The following is a 24,078-nucleotide window of genomic DNA, read 5'->3' on the forward strand; positions in this document are numbered from 1 at the left end:
ATATCCAGCAAAACTCTCTCTGAAATATGAAGGCGAAATTAAGATATTTACAGATAAACACAAGTTTAGAGAATTTGCAAAAACCAAACCAAAGCTACAAGAAATACTAAAGGATATTGTTTGGTCAGAAAACCAATAATATCAGATACCAGCACAACACAAGGTCACAAAACAGAACGACCTGATATCAACTCAAATAGGGAAATCACAAAAACAAACAAATTAAGATTAATTAAAAAAAAAATACACATAACAGGGAATCATGGAAGTCAATAGGTAAAAGATCACAATAATCAAAAAAGAGGGACTAAATACAGGAGGCATTGAACTGCCATATGGAGAGTGATACAAGGCGATATAGAACAATACAAGTTAGGTTTTTACTTAGAAAAATAGGGGTAAATAATAAGGTAACCAGAAAAAGGTATAACAACTCCATAACTCAAGATAAAAACCAAGAAAAACATAACGACTCAACTAACATAAAGTCAAACACTATGAAAATAAGGATCTCACAATTTACTAAGAAAAACGTCTCAGCACAACAAAGTATGTGGAAAAATGAAATTGTCAACAACACACATAAAAAGGCATCAAAATGACAGCACTAAAAACTTATTTATCTCTAATTACGCTGAATGTAAATGGATTAAATGCACCAATAAAGAGACAGAGAGTCACGGACTGGATAAAGAAACACGATCCATCTATATGCTGCCTACAAGAGACACACCTTAGACTTAGAGACACAAACAAACTAAAACTCAAAGGATGGAAAAAAATATATCAAGCAAACAATAAGCAAAAAAGAAGAGGAGTAGCAATATTAATTTCTGACAAAATAGACTTTAGACTTAAATCCACCACAAAGGATAAAGAAGGACACTATATAATGATAAAAGGGACAATTGATCAGGAAGACATAACCATATTAAATATTTATGCACCCAATGACAGGGTTGCAAGATACATAAATCAAATTTTAACAGAATTGAAAAGTGAGATAGACACCTCCACAATCATAGTAGGAGACTTCAACACACCACTTTCGGAGAAGGACAGGACATCCAGTAAGAAGCTCAATAGAGACACGGAAGACCTACTTACAACAATCAACCAACTTGACCTCATTGACTTATACAGAACTCTCCACCCAACTGCTGCAAAGTATACTTTTTTTTCTAGCACACACGGAACATTCTCTAGAATAGACCACATATTAGGTCATAAAACAAACCTTTGTAGAGTCCAAAACATCGAAATATTACAAAGCATCTTCTCAGACCACAAGGCAATAAAACTAGAAATCAATAACAGAAAAACTAGGGAAAAGAAATCAAATACTTGGAAAATGAACAATACCCTCCTGAAAAAAGACTGAGTTACAGAAGACATCAAGGAGGGAATAAGGAAATTCATAGAATGCAACGAGAATGAAAATACTTCCTATCAAAACCTCTGGGATACAGCAAAAGCAGTGCTCAGAGGCCAATTTATATTGATAAATGCACACATACAAAAAGAAGAAAGAGCCAAAAGCAGAGAACTGTCCCTACAACTTGAATATAAAGTGAGCAACAAAAGAATCCATCAGGCACCAGAAGAAAACAAATCATAAAAATTAGAGCTGAACTAAATAAATTAGAGAACAGAAAAACAATTGAAAGAATTAACAAAGCCAAAAGCTGGTTCTTTGAAAAAATTAACAAAATTGATAAACCATTGCCTAGACTGACTAAAGAAATACAGGAAAGGAAACAAATAACCCAAATAAGAAACGAGAAGGACCACATCACAACAGAACCAAATGAAATTAAAAGAATCATTTCAGATTACTACGAAAAATTGTACTCTAACAAATTTGCAAACCTAGAAGAAATGGATGAATTCCTGGACAAACACTACCTACCTAAACTAACACATTCAGAAGTAGAACAACTAAATAGACCCATAACAAAAAGAGAGATTGAAACGGTAATCAAAAAACTCCCCCCAAAAAAAAAGCCCTGGCCCGGGCGGCTTCACTGCAGAGTTCTACCAAACTTTCAGAAAAGAGTTAACACCACTACTACTGAAGGTATTTCAAAGCATAGAAAATGACGGAATACTACCCAACTCATTCTATGAAGCCTCCATCTCCCTGATACCAAAACCAGGTAAAGACATTACAAAAAAAGAAAATTATAGACCTATATCCCTCATGAACATAGATGCAAAAATCCTCAACAAAATTCTAGCCAATAGAATCCAAGAACACATCAAAAAAATAATTCACCCTGATCAAGTGGGATTTATACCAGGTATGCAAGGTTGGTTTAATATCAGAAAAACCATTAATGTAATCCATCACATAAATAAAACAAAAGACAAAAACCACATGATCTTATCAATTGATGCAGAAAAGGCATTTGACAAAGTCCAACACCCATTCATGATAAAAACTCTTACCAAAATAGGAATTGAAGGAAAATTCCTCAACATAATAAAGGGCATCTATGCAAAGCCAACAGCCAATATCACTCTAAATGGAGAGAACCTGAAAGCATTTCCCTTGAGAACGGGAACCAGACAAGGATGCCCTTTATCACCGCTCTTATTCGACATCGTGCTTGAAGTCCTAGCCAGGGCAATTAGGCTAGACAAAGAAATAAAAGGTATCCGGATTGGCAAGGAGGAAGTAAAGTTATCACTATTTGCAGATGACATGATCTTTTACACAGAAAACCCTAAGGAATCCTCCAGAAAACTACTGAAACTAATAGAAGAGTTTGGCAGAGTCTCAGGTTATAAAATAAACATACAAAAATCAGTTGGATTCCTCTACATCAACAAAAAGAACACCGAAGAGGAAATAACCAAATCAATACCATTCACAGTAGCCACCAAGAAGATAAAATACTTAGGAATAAATCTTACGAAGGATGTAAAAGACATATACAAAGAAAACTACAAAGCTCTACTACAAGAAATTCAAAAGGACATACTTAAGTGGAAAAACATACCTTGCTCATGGATAGGAAGACTTAACACAGTAAAAATGTCTATTCTACCAAAAGCCATCTATACATATAACGCACTTCCGATCCAAATTCCAATGTCATATTTTAAGGGGATAGAGAAACAAATCACCAATTTCATATGGAAGAGAAAGAAGCCCTGGATAAGCAAAGCATTACTGAAAAAGAAGAAGAAAGTGGGAGGCCTCACTCTACCTGATTTCAGAAGCTATTATACAGCCACAGTAGTCAAAACAGCCTGGTACTGGTACAACAACAGGCACATAGACCAATGGAACAGAATTGAGAACCCAGATATAAATCCATCCACACATGAGCAGCTGATATTTGACAAAGGAACAGTGTCAGTTAATTGGGGAAAAGATAGTCTTTTTAACAAATGGTGCTGGCATAATTGGATATCCATTTGCAAAAAAATGAAACAGGACCCATACCTCACACCAAGCACAAAAACTAACTCCAAGTGGATCAAAGACCTAAACATAAAGACTAAAACTATAAAGATCATGGAAGAAAAAATAGGGACAACCCTAGGAGCCCTAATACAAGGCATAAACAGAATACAAAACATTACCAAAAATGATGAAGAGAAACCCAATAACTGGGAGCTCCTAAAAATCAAACACCTATGCTCATCTAAAGACTTCACCAAAAGAGTAAAAAGACCACCTACAGACTGAGAAAGAATTCTCAGCTATGACATCTCCGACCAGCGCCTGATCTCTAAAATCTACATGATTATGTCAAAACTCAACCACAAAAAGACAAACAACCCAATCAAGAAGTGGGCAAAGGATATGAACACACATTTCACTAAAGAAGATATTCAGGCAGCCAACAGATACATGAGAAAATGCTCTCGATCATTAGCCATTAGAGAAATGCAAATTAAAACTACGATGAGATTCCATCTCACACCAACAAGGCTGGCATTAATCCAAAAAACACAAAATAATAAATGTTGGAGAGACTGCGGAGAGATTGGAACTCTTATACACTGCTGGTGGGAATGTAAAATGGTACAACCACTTTGGAAATCTATCTGGCGTTATCTTAAACAGTTAGAAATAGAACTACCATACAACCCAGAAATCCCACTCCTCGGAATATACCCTAGAGATACAAGAGCCTTAACACAAACAGATATATACACACCCATGTTTATTGCAGCTCTGTTTACAATAGCAAAAAGCTGGAAGCAACCAAGGTGTCCATCAACGGATGAATGGGTAAATAAATTGTGGTATATTCACACAATGGAATACTACGCATCGATAAAGAACAGTGACGAATCTCTGAAACATTTCATAACATGGAGGAACCTGGAAGGCATTATGCTGAGCGAAATTAGTCAGAGGCAAAAGGACAAATATTGTGTAAGACCACTATTATAAGATCTTGAGAAAGAGTAAAAACTGAGAAGAACACATACTTTTGTGGTTACGAAGGGGGGAGGGAGAGAGGGAGGGAGAGGGTTTTTTATTGATTAATCAGTAGATAAGAACTGCTTTAGGTGAAGGGAAAGACAACACTCAATACATGGAAGGTCAGCTCAATTGGACTGGACCAAAAGCAAAGAAGTTTCCGGGATAGAATGAATGCTTCAAAGGTCAGCGGAGCAAGGGCGGGGGTCTGGGGACCATGGTTTGAGGGGACTTCTAAGTCAATTGGCAAAATAATTCTATTATGAAAACATTCTGCATCCCACTTTGAAATGTGGCGTCTGGGGTCTTAAATGCTAACAAGCGGCCATCTAAGATGCATCAATTGGTCTCAACCCACCTGGAGCAAAGGAGAATGAAGAACACCAAGGTCACACGACAACTAAGAGCCTAAGATACAGAAAGGGCCACATGAACCAGAGACCTACATCATCCTGAGACCAGAAGAACTAGTTGGTGCTCAGCCACAATTGATGACTGCCCTGACAGGGAGCACAACAGAGAACTCCTGAGGGAGCAGGAGATCAGTGGGATGCAGACCCCAAATTCTCATAAAAAGACCATACTTAATGGTCTGACTGAGACTAGAGGAATCCCGGCAGCCATGGTCCCCAGACCTTCTGTTGGCACAGGACAGGAACCATCCCCGAAGACAACTCATCAGACATGAAAGGGACTGGACAGTGGGTGGGAGAGAGATGCTGATGAAGATTGAGCTAATTATATCAGGTGGACACTTGAGATTGTGTTGGCGACATTTGTCTGGAGTGGGGATGGGAGGATAGAGAGAGAGGGAAGCTGGCAAAATTGTCACGAAAGGAGAGACTGAAAGGGCTGACTCAATAGGGGGAGAGCAAGTGGGAGTACGGAGTAAGATGTATGTAAACTTATATGTGACAGACTGACTGGATTTGTAAACGTTCACTTGAAGCTTAATAAAAGTTAAAAAAAAAAAAAAAAACTCCCAATAAAAAAAAGCCCTGGCATGGACAGCTTCACTGCAGAGTTCTACCAAACTTTCAGAGAAGAGTTAACACTACTACTACTAAAGGTATTTCAGAGCATAGAAAAGGACAGAATACTCCCAAACTCATTCTATGAAGCCAGCATATCCCTGATACCAAAAGCAGGTAAAGACACCACAAAAAAGTTTGTTGATTGTGACATTTAATTTTATTTTTATCTCTCATGAACTTAGATGCAGAAATCCTCAACAAAATTCTAACCAATAGAATTCAACAACACATCAAAAAAAATAATTCACCATGACCAAGTGGGACTCATACCAGGTATGCAGGGATGGTTCAACATTAGAAAAACAATTAATGTAACCCATCATATAAATAAAACAAAAGACAAGAACCACATGATTTTATCAATCTATGCAGAAAAGGCATTTGACAAAGTTCAACACCCATTCATGATAAAAACTCTCAGCGAAATAGGAATAGAAGGAAAATTCCTCGGTACAATAAAGGTCATTTATACAAAGCCAAGAGCCAACACCATCCTAAATGGAGAGAGTTTGAAAGCATTCTTCTTAAGAACAGGAACCAGACAAGGATGCCCTTTATCACCACTCTTATTCAACATTGTGCTGGAGGTCCTAGCCAGAGCAATTAGGCTAGATAAAGAAATAAAGGGCGTCCAGATTGGTAAGGAAGAAGTAAAAGTACCTCTATTTGCTGATGACATGATCTTATACACAGAAAACCCCAAAAACTCCTCAAGGAAGCTACTGAAACTAGTAGAAGAGTTCAGCAAAGCATCAGGATACAAGATAAACATACAAAAATCAGTTGGATTCCCCTACACCAACAAAAAGAACATCGAGGAAATCACCAAATCAATACCATTTACAGTAGCCCCCAAGAAGATAATATACTTAGGAATAAATCTTACTGGAGATGTAAAAGACCTATATAAAGAAAACTACAAGAAACCAAAAGAGACCTACATAAGTGGAAAAACATACCTTGCTCATGGATAGGAAGACTTAACATTGTAAAAATGTCTATTCTACCAAAATCCATCTATGGATACAATGCAATTCTGATCCAAATTCAAATGACATTTTTTAATGGGATGGAGAAACAAATCACCAACTTCATATGGAAGGCTCAGATAAGTGAAGCATTACTGAAAAAGAAGAAGAAAGTGGGAGGCCTCACTCTACCTGATTTTAGAACCTATTATACTGCCACAGTAGTCAAACCAGCCTGGTACTGATACAACAACAGATACACAGACCAATGGGTCGGAATTGAGAATCCAGACATAAATCCATCCACAGATGAGCAGCTGATATTTGACAAAGGCCCAAAGTCTCTTAAATGGGGAAAAGACAGTCTCTTTAACAAATGGTGCTGACATAACTGGATATCCATCTGCAAAAAATGAAACAGGACCCATCAAGCACAAAAACTAACTCAAAATGAATCAAAGACCTAAATATAAAATCTAAAATGATAAAGATCATGGAAGAAAAAATAGGGACGTTAGGAGCCCTAATACATGTCATAAACAGTATACAAAACATTACTAAAAATGCAGAAAAGAAACTAGATAACTGGGAGCTCCTAAAAATCAAACACTTATGCTCATTCAAGGACTTCACCAAAAGAGTAAAAAGGCTACCTACAAACTGGGAAATAGTTTTTAGCTGTGACATTTCCGATCAGCACCTGATCTCTAAAATCTACATGATACTGCAAAAACTCAACTACAAAAAGACAAACAACCCAATTAAAAAATGGGCAAAAGATACGAATAGGCATGTCACTAAAGAAGATGTTCAGGCTGCTAACAAATACATGAGGAAATGCTCACGATCATTAGCCATTAGAGAAATACAAATCAAAACTACAAAGAGATTCCATCTCACTCCAACAAGGCTGGCATTAATCCAAAAAACACAAAATAATAACTGTTGGAGAGGTTGTGGAGAGATTGGAACACTTATACACTGCTGGTGGGAATGTAAAAAGGTACAACCACTTTGGAAATTGATTTTGCACTTCCTTAAAAGACCAGAAAAAGAACTACCATACAATCCAGTAATCCCACTCCTTGGAATATATCCTAGAGAAACAAGAGCCTGTATACGAACAGATATATGCACACCCATGTTCACTGCAGCACTGTTTACAATAGCAAAAAGATGGAAGCAACCAAGGTGCCCATCAATGGATGAATGGATAAATAAATTATGGTATATTCACACAATGGAATACTATGCATCAAAAAAGAACAGTGATGAATCTGTGAAACATTTCATAACATGGAGAAATCTGGAAGACATTATGCTGAGTGAAATTAGTCAGTTGCAAAAGGACAAATATTATATAAGACCACTATTGTAAGAACTGGAGAAATAGTTTAAACAGAGAAAAAAATTTTTTTTTGATGGTTGTGAGAGGGGGGAGGGAGGAAAGAGGGAGAGCGGTTTTCACTAATTAGAAAGTAGATAAGTTTTATTTTCGGTGAAGGGAAAGACAACACACAATACACGAGAGGTCAACACAACTGGACTACACCAAAAGCAGTTTCCTGAACAAACTGAATGCTTCGAAGGCCAGAGAAGCAGGGGCGGGGATTTGGGCACCATGGCTTCAGGGGACATCTAAGTCAATTGGCATAATAAAATATATTAAGAAAACATTCTGCATCCCACTTTGGAGAGTGGTGTCTGGAGTCTTAAATGCTAGCAAGTGGCCATCTAAGATGCATCAATTGGTCTCAACCCACGTGGAGCAAGGAAAAATGAAGAACACCAAAGACACAAGGTAACTACAAGCCTAAGAGACAGAAAGTACCACATAAACCAGAGGCTACATTAGCCTGAGACCAGAAGAACTAGATGGTGCCCAGCTACAACCGATGACTGCCCTGACAGGGAACACAACAGAGAACCCCTAAGGGAGCAGGAGAGCAGTGGGATGCAGACTCCAAATTCTCGTAAAAAGACCAGGCTTAATAGTCAGACTGGGACTAGAAGGACCCCAGAGGTCATGGTTCCCAGACCTTCTGTTAGCCCAAGACAGGAACCATTCCGCAGGCCAACTCTTCAGACAGGGATTGGACTGGAATATGGGATGGAAAATGATACTGGTGAAGAACCGGCTTCTTGGATCAAGTAGACACGAGACTGTGTTGACATCTCCTGTCTGGAGGCAAGATGAGAGGGCAGAGGAGTCCAGAAGCTGCCCGAATGGACACAAGGAGAGAGAGTGGAAGGAAGAAGTGTGCTGTCTCATTAGGGGGAGAGCAATTAGTAGTGTATAGCAAGGAGTATATAAATTTTTGTGTGAGAGACTGACTTGAGTTGTAAACTTTCACTTAGAGCACAATAAAAATTAATTTTTAAAAATCATGCAATTAATAACAATTGACAAGAAGGAGAATACCAGTTTCTTATTATATTCGCAAATGATATTTATGAAAAATGCTGCTACATGGGTTTATGTAGCGCGTCCTCCTTAACCGAGATTTAGCTGGGAGCGCACTCATTTTTTGTATGGACAAATCCTGGACTGGCTTCGTTATTTGGTGGCCTGGCAACCTGTGGTGATAGGAATAGTTCAAGGCATCAGCTATTCACTAGGGCTGGAATAGTCCAGCGGGCTTACCCCAGAAGCAATGTATTGCATGTTGGAATATTTGTCAGTCTTTGATTCTACATTTAATATTTCTTTTCCTTTTTTTAATTTTAACAATGATCCCAAGAATCTAGAGAACTGGATAATTTCATGTCACACTTAAAACAATATGTCTATGTGAACAGAATTTAAAGAGAAGCTGAACAATGGAATAAACAAATAAAGTGTGTTTTTTTTCATCTTTCCCATTACAGTTGTTTTCTCACCCGTGCTTGCAACACATTTTATTACACCAAACATCCCACCTCCAGACTGGCCGATAATGATCCTATCTGAAGAGTGTTTGCAAACAGCTTTGCAAAGTACTTCTCACATATGACATTTAATTATAACTAATAACTAATAGGTTGATGCAAATGGTTAAGCGCTCAGCTACTAACCAAAAGGTTAGTGGTTCAAATCCACCCAGAGGCACCTCAAAAGAAAGGCCTGGTGATCTGCTTCCAAAAGATCACAGCCATTAAAACCCTATGGAGTACAGGTTTACCCTGAAACACTTGGGGCCGTCATGAGGCAGAATCCACTGGGCCTCAGATGGTTATTTTAATATCTTCTCATTAGTTCAACATCTTCAGAGAAGTCGGTAGAAATTGTTAGGTCCTCTATGGTTAAAGATAGGGTCTTTTCTGCTTTATGTGCTTGGAACCATGTGATGTTTGGGCACAGAGGGAATTACCCGCAAAGCCTCTGACACCAGGTGCCATGGGTCCCTCTGTGGGCCAAGTTGCACTGAGCCTCCTGGGGCTGCCAAAAGCACTCACCCGACTCCAGGATCTGCTGTACACACACACATACGCGCATGTACATTCTATTGCCTTACTTTGCTTTCAGTTTCTTCATAGCATTTATCAACATCTGAAATTATACTATAGACGTAATTTGTTTATTGTTTGTCTTCCCCACTAGTTTCACAAACTGAATTTTGTTTGGTTTGCTCTCTACCATTTCCACAGCACTTAGAACAGTGCTTGGCACATAGTAAGCACTCAATAAATATTTGTTAAAAGAATGATTTAATCCAGCAGGAGGGAACGGGGAAGATCAGTGAGGAATTAACCCAAGAATCATATGTTGGACTCCTGAGGTAAACACATTTTAAATTACTGGTCATTAGGTAAATAGCCAACATTGCATACATAATACCAAACTGCCACTATGCAATACTTGAAGAATATATACTTATATGAAGTAGAAAGGACATTACTGGCCGTTATTTTTCTTGTCAAAATGCTAGCAACATACTTAATGGTGTTCCAAGTTCTGGCATAGCTGTAATGAAGATAATTCACGCTAAGATTTCTACTTGTTGGTTATCATCATCCAGATTATTCAAGATTTAACTCTGGTTTTTTGTCTACTCAGCAAATATTTCAATAATCCAATAGTTACCACACATACCAGGCGTGTGCAGGAGTTAAGGAGATAAAGATTCTTGAATTTATAATCTATTGACTACTAGAAGACCTCGCAGTCAGATAAAGAGCACTAAATACAAATTAGTTTTTCTTCTGTAAAAAGAGCCCTTAAATTGATCGCTGACGTGTTTTCTACTTAACTTTCTGTGGAAAGCTGCATGAGATAAAAAATCTGGGCAAGTAAACCAATATGTATTTGCATGGAATTCTAAGTGTCCCTGTGTTCAGAAATGTCAGATAATCATTAAACAATCTCAGAAAACTATGAAGATGCCATTTTCTTTACACATTTTAAATATTTACAATCCAATCCCAATTTTGTAAAGTAATAAAAAGCATTGAAAAAAGTTACCAGTTGTTATCCCGAGGTGGTGGGATAAGAGCTGATTCTTATTTTCTTTTATATGCTGTTACCTCTTTTCTAAAATTTCTTGCACCACTCACTCTTCAGTGAACTATGTTTAACATTTGCAATGAGAAAAATAAAGGTTAAGAAATATTATTTTAGATCTATCAGTTAAATTTAAAGCGATTTCTATTGCTATTTAAATTTTCGCAGTTAAATATATAGATCAAGTCAATTTGTCAGATTCTCCTGATGACTGACATTGTGTTTAATGTAGGAAACAGAGAAGTAAAGCAAAAAGTCCATTCGCAGTTTTGGTTCCTGTGGCCTATGCATCTCTCCAGTCTCAAGTGTCCTTCTTCTGGGCTTGTCCATTTTTCCTTAGGCTGGCTACTATGTCTTCCCCAACACCCTCCTGTGAGTGTATCTCAGTGTATATAGGATTATATCTGTGTATATGTGTGAGTTTCTCAAGGACCAAAGCCTTAACAAACTTACTTCTTTGGGTATTTTTCTGTAAACAATAGGGTCCCTTATATCCCTGCTAGCACTCATACACAGAAAAGCCATAATATGTAAGGAAATGAGTCACTTCTTGGAAAATAATTATAATCGTAATAGCTAACATCTACTACAGGCATCCCTCCCACCTACAAGTACACCCATCATTCCCATTGTCATAGGCTTGGTACTCTTTCCTTCCTCTCTCTCACCCCTCCACTGTGAATGGTAACCAAGGGGTGTGTGCGTGGTGGTGTACTTACATTACTGCATTTCATACTCCCAATACCCTGTGAAGTCGATATCGTTACCCCATTTTAAGGACAGGAAAACATTTGGTCAGGTCAAGTGACTTGCCCATGGTTACACATCTACTAACCCAGGTCTTTCTGAATTCAGAGCCCTCATAACTGTACAACCCTGCTCTGGCTGAGAACTGAGCAGACAGCAGGAGGCTCACTTCCTTTCACATGTGGTTCCCTGCTTTAGGAGAAAGGTGAACAGAATCCATAAACAGCTCTCAGCAAGAAACACTGCATTTCATTTTAATGTATTATTCAAGCTAGATTATAAAACGAATGTACATAGCGGTATCTCTCTTTTAAATCATTGTGTGTTAAACTATTTTCTTTGATGTTACGGGGAACCTCCAAGTATATTGGTTGTTACTTGCCATCAAGTTGATTCCGACTCATGATGACCCCATCTTGTTTAAAAATCTATTTAGCTCACATCTAGTTTTTTAAATATTCAGAAGGGGACACAAAAAGGAAGGCCTTTTTAGGATTAGAAACAATCCTTTGCAAAGAAGAAAAAAGCAACAATATTCAGGGAGAGAGACTAGAAGGAAGGGATTGAGAGCCAAGTAAAGAGCAGCTAGAGACTAGAATTTAACAGGTAGTGAAAGCATGAAGAGCAGAGTCATGGAAGTGAGAGACTTCTTTCAAACTTCCATAAACTGAGAATTTTGTTTACATTAATAATGTTATTTTTTAATGGAAAAATCATTGACTGTATTTTGTATTATGTACCCTCTCTCAAGAAGTGTGGCTGGAGAAACCCAAGAGACAGGCCTAGTTCACAGGGAAATACACCCTCTAAGGGCCTATCCTGTAAACTTGGATGGAAACAAATAGCACATTCTTCTAGGAATAGCAACAAGTTTGGCTGAGTGACCCTAACATTTTGCCTCCTTGCTCTTTAGAGCAGTGGCCCAGAAGGTGGTCTCAGCTGAATGGGACAAAGAAGGCACTCTCTAGGCAGACATGGAAGAGTCTCCTCACAGAGACTCTTGCTACTTCCTAATGAATAAGCCCGATCGCTACAGATAATTCAGGTGTCAGTAATGGACTTCAGATCATGGTTACCTTAAAGCATAAAGAAAAACTAAGAGCCATTTTTCAATCTGATAGCAATTTTTATAAAACAGCACTCCTGATAAAATGTTAAGAGTTTTAGTAGTTTTAATAAGTCCTCAAATGCTAGTGTACGTTCCTGTGGTTTTTATATAGTTATATCAGAATGAATTTAGTTACACTGCTAGTGAATTAAAGACCAGAACTAGGCCCAAATTGTCCTTTAGTGAAGGAAGCTAGGACTTTATTGCAGTTCTCAAATTTAGCCAAAACCCTTGTTGCTGAGCTTCATCATTGGGCCACTCCAGGTAGGTCTTGGTGTTCATAATCTTCCGCAGTTTACAGAACCGCTGAGGAATGGCTTTCTTCTCAATGGGCTCCAGAAGAATGAGAATGGCAGCATCATTGTTCTCATCAAAGAGACGAAAATGGGAGAAGTCCAGTTCATACTTGCACCACTCACTCTTCACGAAGTTTTCAGAAAGCACAAAGACAGTTTTGTGACTCTTCTCAATGGAGTCAATGATATTGTCAATAATCCACTTGCCAGGAACAAAGTCCCGCTTATGGAGACACAACTTAAAGGGGGGGTCGAAGTTCTCCAGCTCCTGGACCATAAGGTTCTCGACCCAGTAGGAATCCCTTTCACTATAAGAAACAAAGGCGTCATAACAGATGTCCCTGTTGGGTGCCTTCTTGGGTTTCCTTTTGGCCTGGAGCCAAGCCCACATCATTTTCATGTACCACAGCCCATGGAAACGGTAGCACAAAGCCACCACAAGCAGGATGAACAGAAGAAGGGCACAGCACACAGCAGACACCAGGGCTGTCCTGTGGCACTCAGCAACCGAGAGGTGCGTGTCCTGCACTCGCTGGCCCCGCACATGGGATGGAGAGTCACACAGGTAGTTTTCTGGCCAATCGACCAGGACCTGGGTCAGTGCTTGCTGCTCCTGAGTTAAAGACAGGAATTCACAGGAGCAAATGAAGTTGTTTCCGCCCGCTTCCAAAGTCTTCAGGTTTTGAAGGGATTCCAATTGCTCCTTAGAGAAAGTATTTATTGTGTTCCCGCTGATTTTCATGACTAGTAACATGGGTAAGAAGGTGGAATCTGGTAGAGTCTTCAACTTGTTTCTGGAAATATAAAGTTCTTTGAGTTGTGGCAAGATCAAAGAAAACAAATTGAGGTTGTTATTGCTAACATCTAAAATGTCCAGTGTCCGGGGAATGCAATAGGTTAAACTATCTATTTGTGTACTGGATAAGTTCAAATATTTCATCTTTTCTGGCCACTGGCAAGTTTCAGGCATAGACTTAAAACTATTCTTACTGATATCAAGACTAGTCAGGTTTTTCAGAGTAAGCAAAGTTTCTCCAGTTTTTTCTAATGATGTCAGATGATTTTGCCTTAAAATTAAGGTTTGTAGGGAGGGCCAGGCACCCTCACAAGCTGAATTTTTCAAGTATTCTTCAACCATCAAATTTTCACTAAGATCCAAGTATTCTAATGATTTTAAATGTTGTGAAAGTGAACAAGGAACCAGAAAGACCTTGCTGTTTTCTATTGTAATTTTTTTAACGTTTCCTGTGAGTGCATATATACTACTCAAATCATAGAATAAGTAAAACTGTGGAATATGTAGCTTCCGTATTATTAATGTTTCTACTTTACCTGGATCTTTAATTTTTTCCATAAAAGATGGATCAAAATTACCAATTCCATTAAGGGTACAGTCATCAAACTCTAATTCTAAAAATTCAGAGCCATAACTGAACAGTGTCATAACTTCATTAACACTTTCATCAGTGATTTCTACATTCCTAAATGTGAACTTTTTAATCGATGGGTTGGTTTCTCTGACAGGTAGTTCTGGAAAATGCAAAGTGTGCAAATCAGTATCTCTCAGTTCAAAATATTCCAAGGAATTTAAAAGATCTACAAAAGTCACCGGCAGTAAAATAGGCTGTCTCATATGAAGGATCAGATGACTTATATTCTGAATTGACTTCAAGCTTTTTGGCTCATAACTCTGGAGATTTGAAGCATCAATCTCAAGTTCCTCAAGAAAAGTTATTCCAGCAAAATCCTTCTCCTCAATCTTAGAGGTGTAAATGTTTCCTACCCTCAAGACTCGCAAGTTTGTCAGATGAGAAAAAAGAGATGTTTCCCCAAGTTCTTTGTAAACATTTCCCAGTAAGCTTAAGAATTGCAAGGAAGAAAGGGGCCTGAACCAGGAGGATGATAAATGAGATAAGTAATTATAGGATAAGTCTAAACGTTCGAGACTTCCAAGGGGCAGAAAAGCGTCTTCATCTATTCTATTAATTTCATTGGACTTCAGAATCAAAGCTTTGAGGTTCACACACATCTGCAGGTCAGTGTTGCCGACATACACAATCTCATTGTTGGACAGGTCAAGGCTTTTCACAGCTGCTGTAAGCCCTGCGGGAATGGAGTTCAAAGACCTGGAGTGGCCATCGCAGACACCCATAGGGTCACAGGACAGAGAAACCTGATCAGGGGACCCTCCTTTGGAGAGGCTGATTGTGGCCCCCAAGGCCCACAGTATCCACAAAGAATGTAGCATTGTCCAGTGATTCAACCTACAAATAAAAAAGTTCAAATGAGTGATTAGGTTTCATAACCCCAACACCCCGTTGGTTTCATAGCATACCGTAATTCTGATTCTTGAGAAACACTTTATAAGGCATAACACACACAAACAGTTACCAGGAAAAAAAAAAACAGAAAGGCAAATGAAACATGAACGGGGGTAAAAAAAAAAAAAAAAAAAGTGAATTCCCGGACACATCCAGCAACACTGAACCAGGTATACGGCCACTTATAAGTATACCACCATCTGAGAGTATATAGCAGGACTTGATAAACATGGGTTGAAAGAATGACTAAACGAAGGAATGAAGGAATGAACAAGCAAGCAGTTTAAGAAACACGCTAGGCTTAAGCATATGGGACTTAAAAATCACCTTGTCCTACACTTCAAACCTTCTTGTATTTAAGCATGTTCTTTCCCTGCGTCAATGCCGCCTTGAGTCATAGAGATCTCAGAGCAAAAACACAACTCTGATTTGACAAGCATTCACTGAGTACAGCTCCAGGAGCACCACATTTTTTCACCAAAAGAAAAAGGTCCCATGCTCACCAACCTGCCTTGCACCTACTACTTCTGTGCAGGTGGACAGAACCTTGGTAATTTCCCATCTGACTAAACAGTCCTACTAGCGGGCACAAAACAGGAGGGATGTTGGGCGCCCCAGGTGGAGCAGTGGTTCACTGGGTTCAGGGACAATTGCACCATCAGAACCCTCTCTTCCTTGGGGCTGCAGAGAAGTGCAGAAAGCAGTGCTGAAGCCTGATGGGCTGTTTAGAGGAATATGGGGGAACTAAAGCTGCCTACACCACAACTACTAGTTTCCTGTCAACCATGAATCTGGCCCTTGGCTCTCTGCCCACCTTCGGGGCCCTACATCCTTCTCTGGCTCCACTCGGCTCCTCCATTCCCGCACCTGCCCTTCTTGGTCTGTATTTGCTCATTCCACTACCTCATCCTTTTCAAAAAATGTAATCCCAAGAACAAAGCTTTTTGTGGATAAAACTAGTTTCCCACATTCACAGAGGCTAAGAATTTCTGAGGGCCTAGGCTATACGACCTAGAGGCACAGAGAAGTAAAGCATCAATAATGTTAATGCGCGCTTGTCTGGGAGTTTAAAAGGTTGTTGCAGCCAGAACTTTTATGGCCACACGATTGCCATTACTTTACATCCCCTCCTCTCTTTTTCACATAAATGAGATCATTCCATGAATATTTATTACGGATTTCAGTTTTCCATCTAAAAACATACAGCATGAACAACTTTCTATGTCAGCATATAAACACATTTCTGACCTTTCCCCCAGTGGATATCAGCATTTCAGTGTGGCTACACCGTAATAGGGTCGCTATGAGTCGGAATCGACTCGAAGGCACTGGGTTTGGTTTTGTTTGTTTTTTTTTTTTTTGTACACCATAATTCACAGGCCTCTCAGCGCTGCGTCAGAGTCCCAGTCGCTCAGTATTTTGCCACCACCGTGCACTGTCAGGCTTTTAATTTTAGCCATTTTGGTAGATGGGTAGCAGCATCTCATTATAGCATTTTCATTTCCTAGATTAATAATGAGTTTGAGGATCTTCGTATGTGTCTATAGGGTCACTGTGAGTCAGAATCAACTTGACAGCAACAGGCTTTTTTTTATCATTTGGAAATCCTCTTTTGTAATGCTCGTTCAGGTTGCTTGCCCATTGTTCTCTATTGGGCTGTCATTATCGTTATTACTACTACTATTAATTTATAGAGACTATATGCTCTGGTAATGAATCCCATTATTTGTGTTGCAAATATCTTACGCCCCGTGGTTTGCATTTTCACCATTAACAGAGCCTTTTGATGAACAGATACTTTTTAATTTTATATTTTCTTTTCTGATAGTGATTTTGTAGCCCGTTTTAAAAGGTTTATTTCCTATGCTATCATGAAAATATTCTCATTATTTTCTAAAAATCTTTATGGCTTTGTCTTTCACATTTTAGGTCTGTAGGCTACTTGGCATTAATATTTGAATATCCAATTGACCCAGAGCCATTTTTAAAAAGTTTATCTTGGAGAAATATGGGCAATGTTACTTTGTCAGCAATCGTACGCACACATAGGAGCCGCTCTGTTTCAGAGCTTCTATTCTGATCCACTGGTCTTTGTCTATCCTTGCACCAGTAATACACTACATTAAATATTACAACACAGCTTCATAGCCAGGAGGCAAGGCTTTCCTCCTTGTTCTTTAAGTGTGTCTTAGTTATTACTGGCCCTTTGCATTTTCTTATAAATTGCATAATCAGCTTGTCAGTCTCAGAAACAAAACAAAAATCTGTTGTGATTTTAATTGGCAATGCACTGAATCTATAGATCAATTTGAGAGTTACTGACATCATTACAATATTGAATCTTCCAGTTGTAAGCATGAGAATTTTCTCCATTTATTTGAAGCAGACTGTCACCTCTTTCTCCTGTGGAGCGGCTGGTGGCTTCAAACCTCTGACCTTTCAGTTAGCAGCCAAGTGCTTAACCACCGCGCCACCAGGGCTTGTTTAGGTTTTTTTACACATATCACTATAATTTATTATTGTTTTCCTTCAGTATATTTTGTTAGATTTATTCCTAGGTACTTGATACTTTTGAAGCTTTGAAAATGGTATTACACCCACTTTTTTCACTTTTACACACACTTATACGCCCACACACACAGAATCAACTATCAATTTCATGTATATAAAATGAAATGGCAAACCGCAGAATGGAAGAAGACACCTACAACACAAATTACTAACAGAAGACTCATTTCCAGAGTATACAGAGTCCCTATAAATTAATAACAGCCCAACAACCCACATATATACACATAGAAATCCAATTCAATTTTAACTATTGACCTTGTATCCAGCAACCTACCTACCTAGCTAAACTAATTTAGTAATTTTAATAGTTTTATCTTTTTTATTTTCTATGTTCACAGTCATATAATCTAGATATAATAAGAATTTTATTTCTTTGTTCCAATCCTTATGCCTTTATTTCATTTTCTTGATTACTGAATATTGAATTTTATCCAAATCTTTTTCACTTCCTGTATCTATTGAGGTGATAACATGAATTTCCTCCTTTATTCCTTCAATGAATAGTGGCAACTACATTGATTGACTTTAGTGTGTTAAGACAAACTTGAATTGTTAGAATCAAGCCAAGCTAGTCTGTATGTATTATCCTTTTTATATATTGCTGGATTTTATTTGTAATATTTTGTTTAGAATTTTTGCATCTATATTCAGAAGTGAAAGTGACCTATAAATTTCTTTTCTTATAATGTTCTCATCTGGCTTTGCAATCAAAGTTACATTGACCTCATAAAAATGTATTTTTCTACTCTCTAGAAGTTTGAGCAAGATGGGCATTTTTTTTTTTTCTTAAAATTTTGGTAGAGTTCACCAGTGACATCACCTAGGCCTGCAGTTTTTGCTGTTATTATTGTTGGCTTAGTTGGTTTTGTTTTGTTTTTGTGAAACAGATTAAATTTAACAGCTATAGAACTATTCAAATTTTCATTTTCTTATCAGTTTTGGTAAGTTGCGTTTTTCAAGGAATTTCTTTCTGTAAATTTTCAAATTTATGGACATAGTTACCGTATTCTTTTCCAAGTAACATGCGTGTTACTCTTTTTTTTGCCAAACACAGAATCCCCACCATGAGTTATTTTTGTAAGCATGCAATGCCAATTTTTCTTAACATGTTGCTAACTTCAATTGACACTGGAAGAAAAAAAAACCAAACCCGTTGCATCCAGTCCATTCCAACTCATAAAAACCCTATAGGACATAGTAGAAGTGCCCCACATGGTTTCCAAGGATCACCTGGTGGATTCGAAATGCCAACTGTAGCTCTTAATGACTAGGCCACCAGGGCTTCCTCAACTGACACTAAGGAGACGTAATTAACCTCTGAAATAAGCAGACCTAACATAGCCTAATGGTTTCAGTTAGGACGATTTGACAAGGTTTTCACATTCAACTGTTGAGCTAATGTGCTATAATTACCAACTTAAATTAACAGAAACAATTGCAGTTTCAATTATTTATTTTTCGATTATCAGGGGACTACCAAACTCAATCCATGACTTCTTGACCACGGCTTAAAACACTTTATTATATAATTATGATGTAAAATAACATCTTTAGACTATTTTTATACACATAAACAGGAGATTAAAGAAAATGAACAGAATGATATGATTTACCTGTGAGGAGACAGGTGAATGAGGCTGAAATTCACTTCTGGAAATGCCCCAGACGTGCGTGGTACATGCGTAGGCGCACTATGCCAGAACTGCTTTCCTTAATTTCATCATTTCCGCACATTACATGTGTGGGGCGTTATTTGCAAAAAATACAGTACTTACCCTTTTATTATTTCAATCTCTACAAGACCTACAGTCATGTGCCCCATTTTATTCCTTAGATGAGTTATTTGCGCCTGCTTTTTTTCTCCATGGAAACCCTGGTGGCATAGTGGTTAAGCGCTACGGCTGCTAACCAAAAGGTCGGCAGTTCGAATCCGCCAGGGGCTTCTTGGAAACTCTATGGGGGCAGTTCTACTCTGGCCTATAGGGTCGCTATGAGTCGGAATCCACTCGACAGAGGTGGGTTTGGTTTTTGTTTTTTTGTTTTTCTCCATTGTCTTGCCAGCAGTTTATAATTTTTATTAGATTTTTCCAAAAACCAACTTCTGACTTTATACCATTTTCTATTTCATTAATTTCTACTTTTATATTTGCACTTCCTTCCTTTTGCTTCCTTTGGATTCATTTTACCGTTCTTTTTCTAATTTCTTGAGATGGAGATTTGCTCATTAATTTTCAGCCATTCTTCTTTTCTAATATATGCACTTGAGGCTATATATTTTCATCTAAGCACTAATGTAGCTGCATCTGACAAATTTTTACATGTACAGGCAGTCCCCAGATTATGAATGAGTTCAGTCCCTAAGTCTGTCTTTAAGGCAAATTTGCACGTCAATCGGCACAGTTAGGTAAGGTTTGTATCTAACCTGCAAGCCTGCTGTGCGGGGTGGAGCAGAGCTGCTTCTGTGTTTTCCTCTTGCCTTCCTTTAAATCTCTGGTGTTTTTAATCATTACCTTTTTCCTCTGTTAGTTTGGAAGTTATACACTGTTTCACTACTCTTTTCCTGGTTATCCAGGAGACTACAACGTACATCCTCGTCAACATCTGCTGTTAACAAGAATTTTTATCCTTTCCCCAGACAACATAAGGACTTTCCAAGAAAAACAAACCCATTGCCGTCCAGTCAAGTCAATTCCAACTTAAAGCGACTCTATAGGACAGATTAGAACTGCCCCATAGAGTTTCCAAGGAGCATCTGGTAGATTTGAACTGCCGACCTTTTGGTTAGCCACCAGGGTTCCCTACCTTTTAAATCCATTTGCCCTCCTACTGAATTACATGTAGTCATGTATTGTAATTATAATTACTTCACAAAAGTCATTATTACTGTTGTTTCAAAGAGTCATTATTTATTTTGATTTCCCTCCACAGTCACTATTTCCTTTGCTCTTCGTTCCTTTCTGCATTGCCACCTTTCATCTGGGATCACATATTTGTCTCCCCAGAGGGCATCCTTTATTTAGTGTTTCCTTTAGTGAAGGTTTGCTACTAATGAGTTATCTCAATTTTTGTTTGTCTGAAAATTTGTTTCATTTCTGAAAGATATTTTCATACAGCACATTTCTAGATTGGCAGTTATTTTCTCTGCATAAAACTGAAGGTAAAATGCCATTGTCTTTAGGTTTTTGTTTCTGTTAAGAAATTTGCTGTCAGTTTAAATGTAACTCTTTGGAAGGTAATCTGTCCTTTTTTCTCTAATGCAAGATGCAACAGTTTTTTTAAGTGTAATAATAGATAAGAAAGAAGACTTAGGTGCAACAGATATTGTTTTGTCCCACAGACCACTCAGCAACTCAGGCAGAGCTTTGAGGCATAAACTCATTGTCGTCTAGTCAATTCTGACTCATACCGACCATACAGGACAGAGTAGAACTGCCCACAGGGTTTCCAAGGAGTGCCTGGTGCCTTTGAACTGCCAACCTTTTGGTTAGCATCCATAGCACTTAACCACTATGCCACAAGGGTTTCCATATGAGGCATAAGAAGAAAGCGAAATAAACTTTAAACGATATTGGGGCAAAACTAATTTTGACAAGCAAGCCTACTACTTGGGAGGAGTAAATTCAATGGTTTTATAGCTATTAAAAGATTCTTATGAGGAAATACACCTAGGATGGAATATATAGTAAATCATACTCAATGATGAAAATCAAAACGAGTTATTTAACCAAATAAGCCAAATTATTAAACAAAATAATACAAAAAATAAACTGATAAAAACTTCTGAATACATGCCACTAACTTCCGGCAATGTTCATAAAATACGCACAATTATAAAAATCTTAAAGACACATATATTCTCTGCTTAGAAGAGGAAGAAACTTAAAATGCTGGTAAGTCATTTTTCAAATAGCCACGACGTCTGCATTTCCTTTTGTAGGCCTCTCCCTTCAAATCCGACCGCGCTACTTTCCAGTTGCTCCTTAGGAAAGCGCTGACCTAGCAACAGTGCAGACAGGACCTTCTTCAAGATTAGAATGACCTCAGTCTGTTGTTTGCACAGGTAGTGTTTTTTTTTTTTTTTTTTTTTCTTAACAAGAAAAGCACTTTTCCTAGTTTGCATCTAAGTTCTAAAGACAACTTCTCGTTTCAAAAAGCTGAACTTGTAAGGGGAACTTCGGAGCATTCTTAAAGAACTAACTGGTCCCTATTTAAATATTTTCTGAACAGAGACACAACTCAGAAATTCTGCGCACGAAAGAAAGTAAACCGGCGTGGAGCCTGCATGTGCGCAGCGGCTCGGCTCAGGGTTAGAGAGCAACGGTTCCAGGCAGATGCAAGTTCCGAACCTCTCCCACCCCTGAGCCACGGAAACCGAAATCCAGTCTTCAGAAGTTCGATCCCAGCAGTCAGCAGCGAGCGCAGACTCGCCCCTTGCAGGAGGCACACGTTCAACTTCACTAGACGCTTGCCACCCCCGCTCAGACGAGGGGGTCGGGGCCGCGGTGAGGGCGCACAGAGCGGCCGGCAGGAGGGCTTCAGGGCACAGCCGCAGGCACGGGGATGCGCCTGGGCGCGCAGGGCTTCGAGCTCTGCCGGCGCTGGGTTTACTTTCTGCCGTGCCCCTTTCCTGTCCGGTGTCCCCCGCCTCCCCGAGGGCAGACGTCAGCCCGGCCTTCGCCGGTCCCCGGAGCCCCGCGCCAAGGTGGGCTGCGGAGGCGTCGACGTTCCCGGGGACCCCTGCTCTCCCCGCCTGGGCCCGCGCCCCCTCAGCCCGGACCTAATCCGCCTGGGCGAGGTACAGGCTGTACCGAGGCGGAACCGGAATCCCAGTGGCTCACCCCAGGCAGAGCTGCGGGGCAGGGACGGGAGCCGAGCGCGCCTGCGCTCCCCACGCCAAAGGAAAGGCCCGACGTACCCGCGGAGCCCGAGGAGCCGCCACGGGCCGCGCCTTCTCGCCGTCTCGGGCCGGCCCCCGGAAGCAGCTCCAGCCCTGCCGAGGACAGGGAAGCGATTTAAGGCAAACGTCCGTGCGGCGGGCGCCCCTTCCTCCCCCGGACGGGAAAACCCCCGGCCGCGGAGCGCGCGCAGTCAGTGCCAGGCGGCGGTAGTCCGGGGCGCGCCGCGGCGGCTCTGCCCCGCAGGCTCCGTCAGGTGACCGACGTCGGAGCCGGCTGGAGGCGGGCCCCGGGGTGGGCGCCTAGATCGTGCCAAACCGGTGCCCCGCGCCCCGTCGGCCTCGGTGGGTGGAAAGCCCCCGGGGCTGGAGGGGCTCGCGGCCGGCGCGCGGCGGGGAGAGGAAAGCCGAAATGCTAGAGGCGTTTCCGAAGCACAAAGGCAGATTTGGCTGCCAAAGAGGAGCGAAGCATGCCATCAGTGCTTTCTTGGAAATGGCTAGCATCCAGTCTTCTCCACATCACCTGGAAACACACCACCTTTAAACCCCACTCCTGATTCTTCTCCGTCCTTGGAAGCGAGAATTTGGTCGGTAAATCGTGTTTCTCATTACGCTTTCCCGGTTTTCAGTGCCTTAGTCGCCTGTGAATATATAGGTTTCCCCCACTATCCGAAAGTAGAGCGTTCCTATAAAACCTGTTTTAGGTTGAAATGGTGTAAGGTGAAGAAACAATTACCATTAATTTAAATGGGGAAAAATGTTTATTGTGCTTTAGGTGAAAGTTTACAAGCAAATTAACTTCCTTTAAAAAATTAATACACATTGTTTTGTGACGTTGGTTGCCAACCCCGCGACTTGCCAGCACTCTCCCTTTTTCCATTCATCCAGCTTTCCTGTCCCCTTCTGCCTTCTCCTCCTTGGCGGTGGGCTGATATGCCCATTTAGTCTGTATACATGGTTGAGCTACATGTATGATTGTGTGTTTTATGGGTCTGTCTAACCTTTGGCTGAATGAAGAACCTCAGGAGTGACTTCAGTACTGAGTTAAAAGGCTGTCGGGGAGGGGGCCATATTCTCAGGGTGTCTCTAGTCTCCATCAGACCAGTAAGTTCGGTCTTTTTTGTGTGAGTTAGAATTTTGTTCTAAATTTTTCTCCAACTCTCTCCAGGACCGCTATTGTGATCCCTGCCAGAGCAGTTGGTGGTGGTAACCAAGGAC

The 24,078-nt window shown here is 39.8% G+C and overlaps 2 protein-coding genes across 4 annotated transcripts in view; one reads left to right on the top strand and one right to left on the bottom strand.

Annotated features, from left to right (window-relative positions):
* Positions 1–9,073, top strand: part of RNF175 (ring finger protein 175) — a 62,928-nt gene extending 53,855 nt beyond the window's left edge. Inside the window, 1 exon segment of the mRNA XM_049852818.1 lies at positions 8,953–9,073. Within this exon segment, the coding sequence (XP_049708775.1) occupies positions 8,953–9,073 (121 nt within the window).
* Positions 9,074–12,950: 3,877 nt separating this feature from the next.
* TLR2 (toll like receptor 2) lies at positions 12,951–23,082 on the bottom strand. 3 transcript variants are annotated; one of them, XM_049852641.1, is made up of 2 exons: positions 22,882–23,082; positions 12,951–15,338 (listed from the first exon to the last, which is right to left on the bottom strand). In XM_049852641.1, the coding sequence occupies exon 2, from the start codon at positions 15,320–15,322 to the stop codon at positions 12,971–12,973; it is 2,352 nt and encodes a 783-aa protein (XP_049708598.1). In that variant the 5' UTR covers positions 15,323–15,338; positions 22,882–23,082; the 3' UTR covers positions 12,951–12,970. The 3 variants fall into 3 exon arrangements, with proteins under 3 accessions (XP_049708598.1, XP_049708600.1, XP_049708599.1); XM_049852643.1 differs by having other exon boundaries at positions 22,805–23,082; XM_049852642.1 differs by lacking the exon at positions 22,882–23,082 and adding an exon at positions 21,793–22,675.
* Between the last annotated feature and the right edge of the window lie 996 nt (positions 23,083–24,078).

The sequence above is a fragment of the Elephas maximus genome, chromosome 13 (assembly GCF_024166365.1).
Source record: "Elephas maximus indicus isolate mEleMax1 chromosome 13, mEleMax1 primary haplotype, whole genome shotgun sequence".
Taxonomy (NCBI): domain Eukaryota; kingdom Metazoa; phylum Chordata; class Mammalia; order Proboscidea; family Elephantidae; genus Elephas; species Elephas maximus.

What these genes read in the sequence shown, in the direction of transcription:
- TLR2 (XM_049852641.1), bottom strand. Translation starts at nt 15,322, where the DNA reads ATGCTACATTCTTTGTGGATACTGTGGGCCTTGGGGGCCACAATCAGC.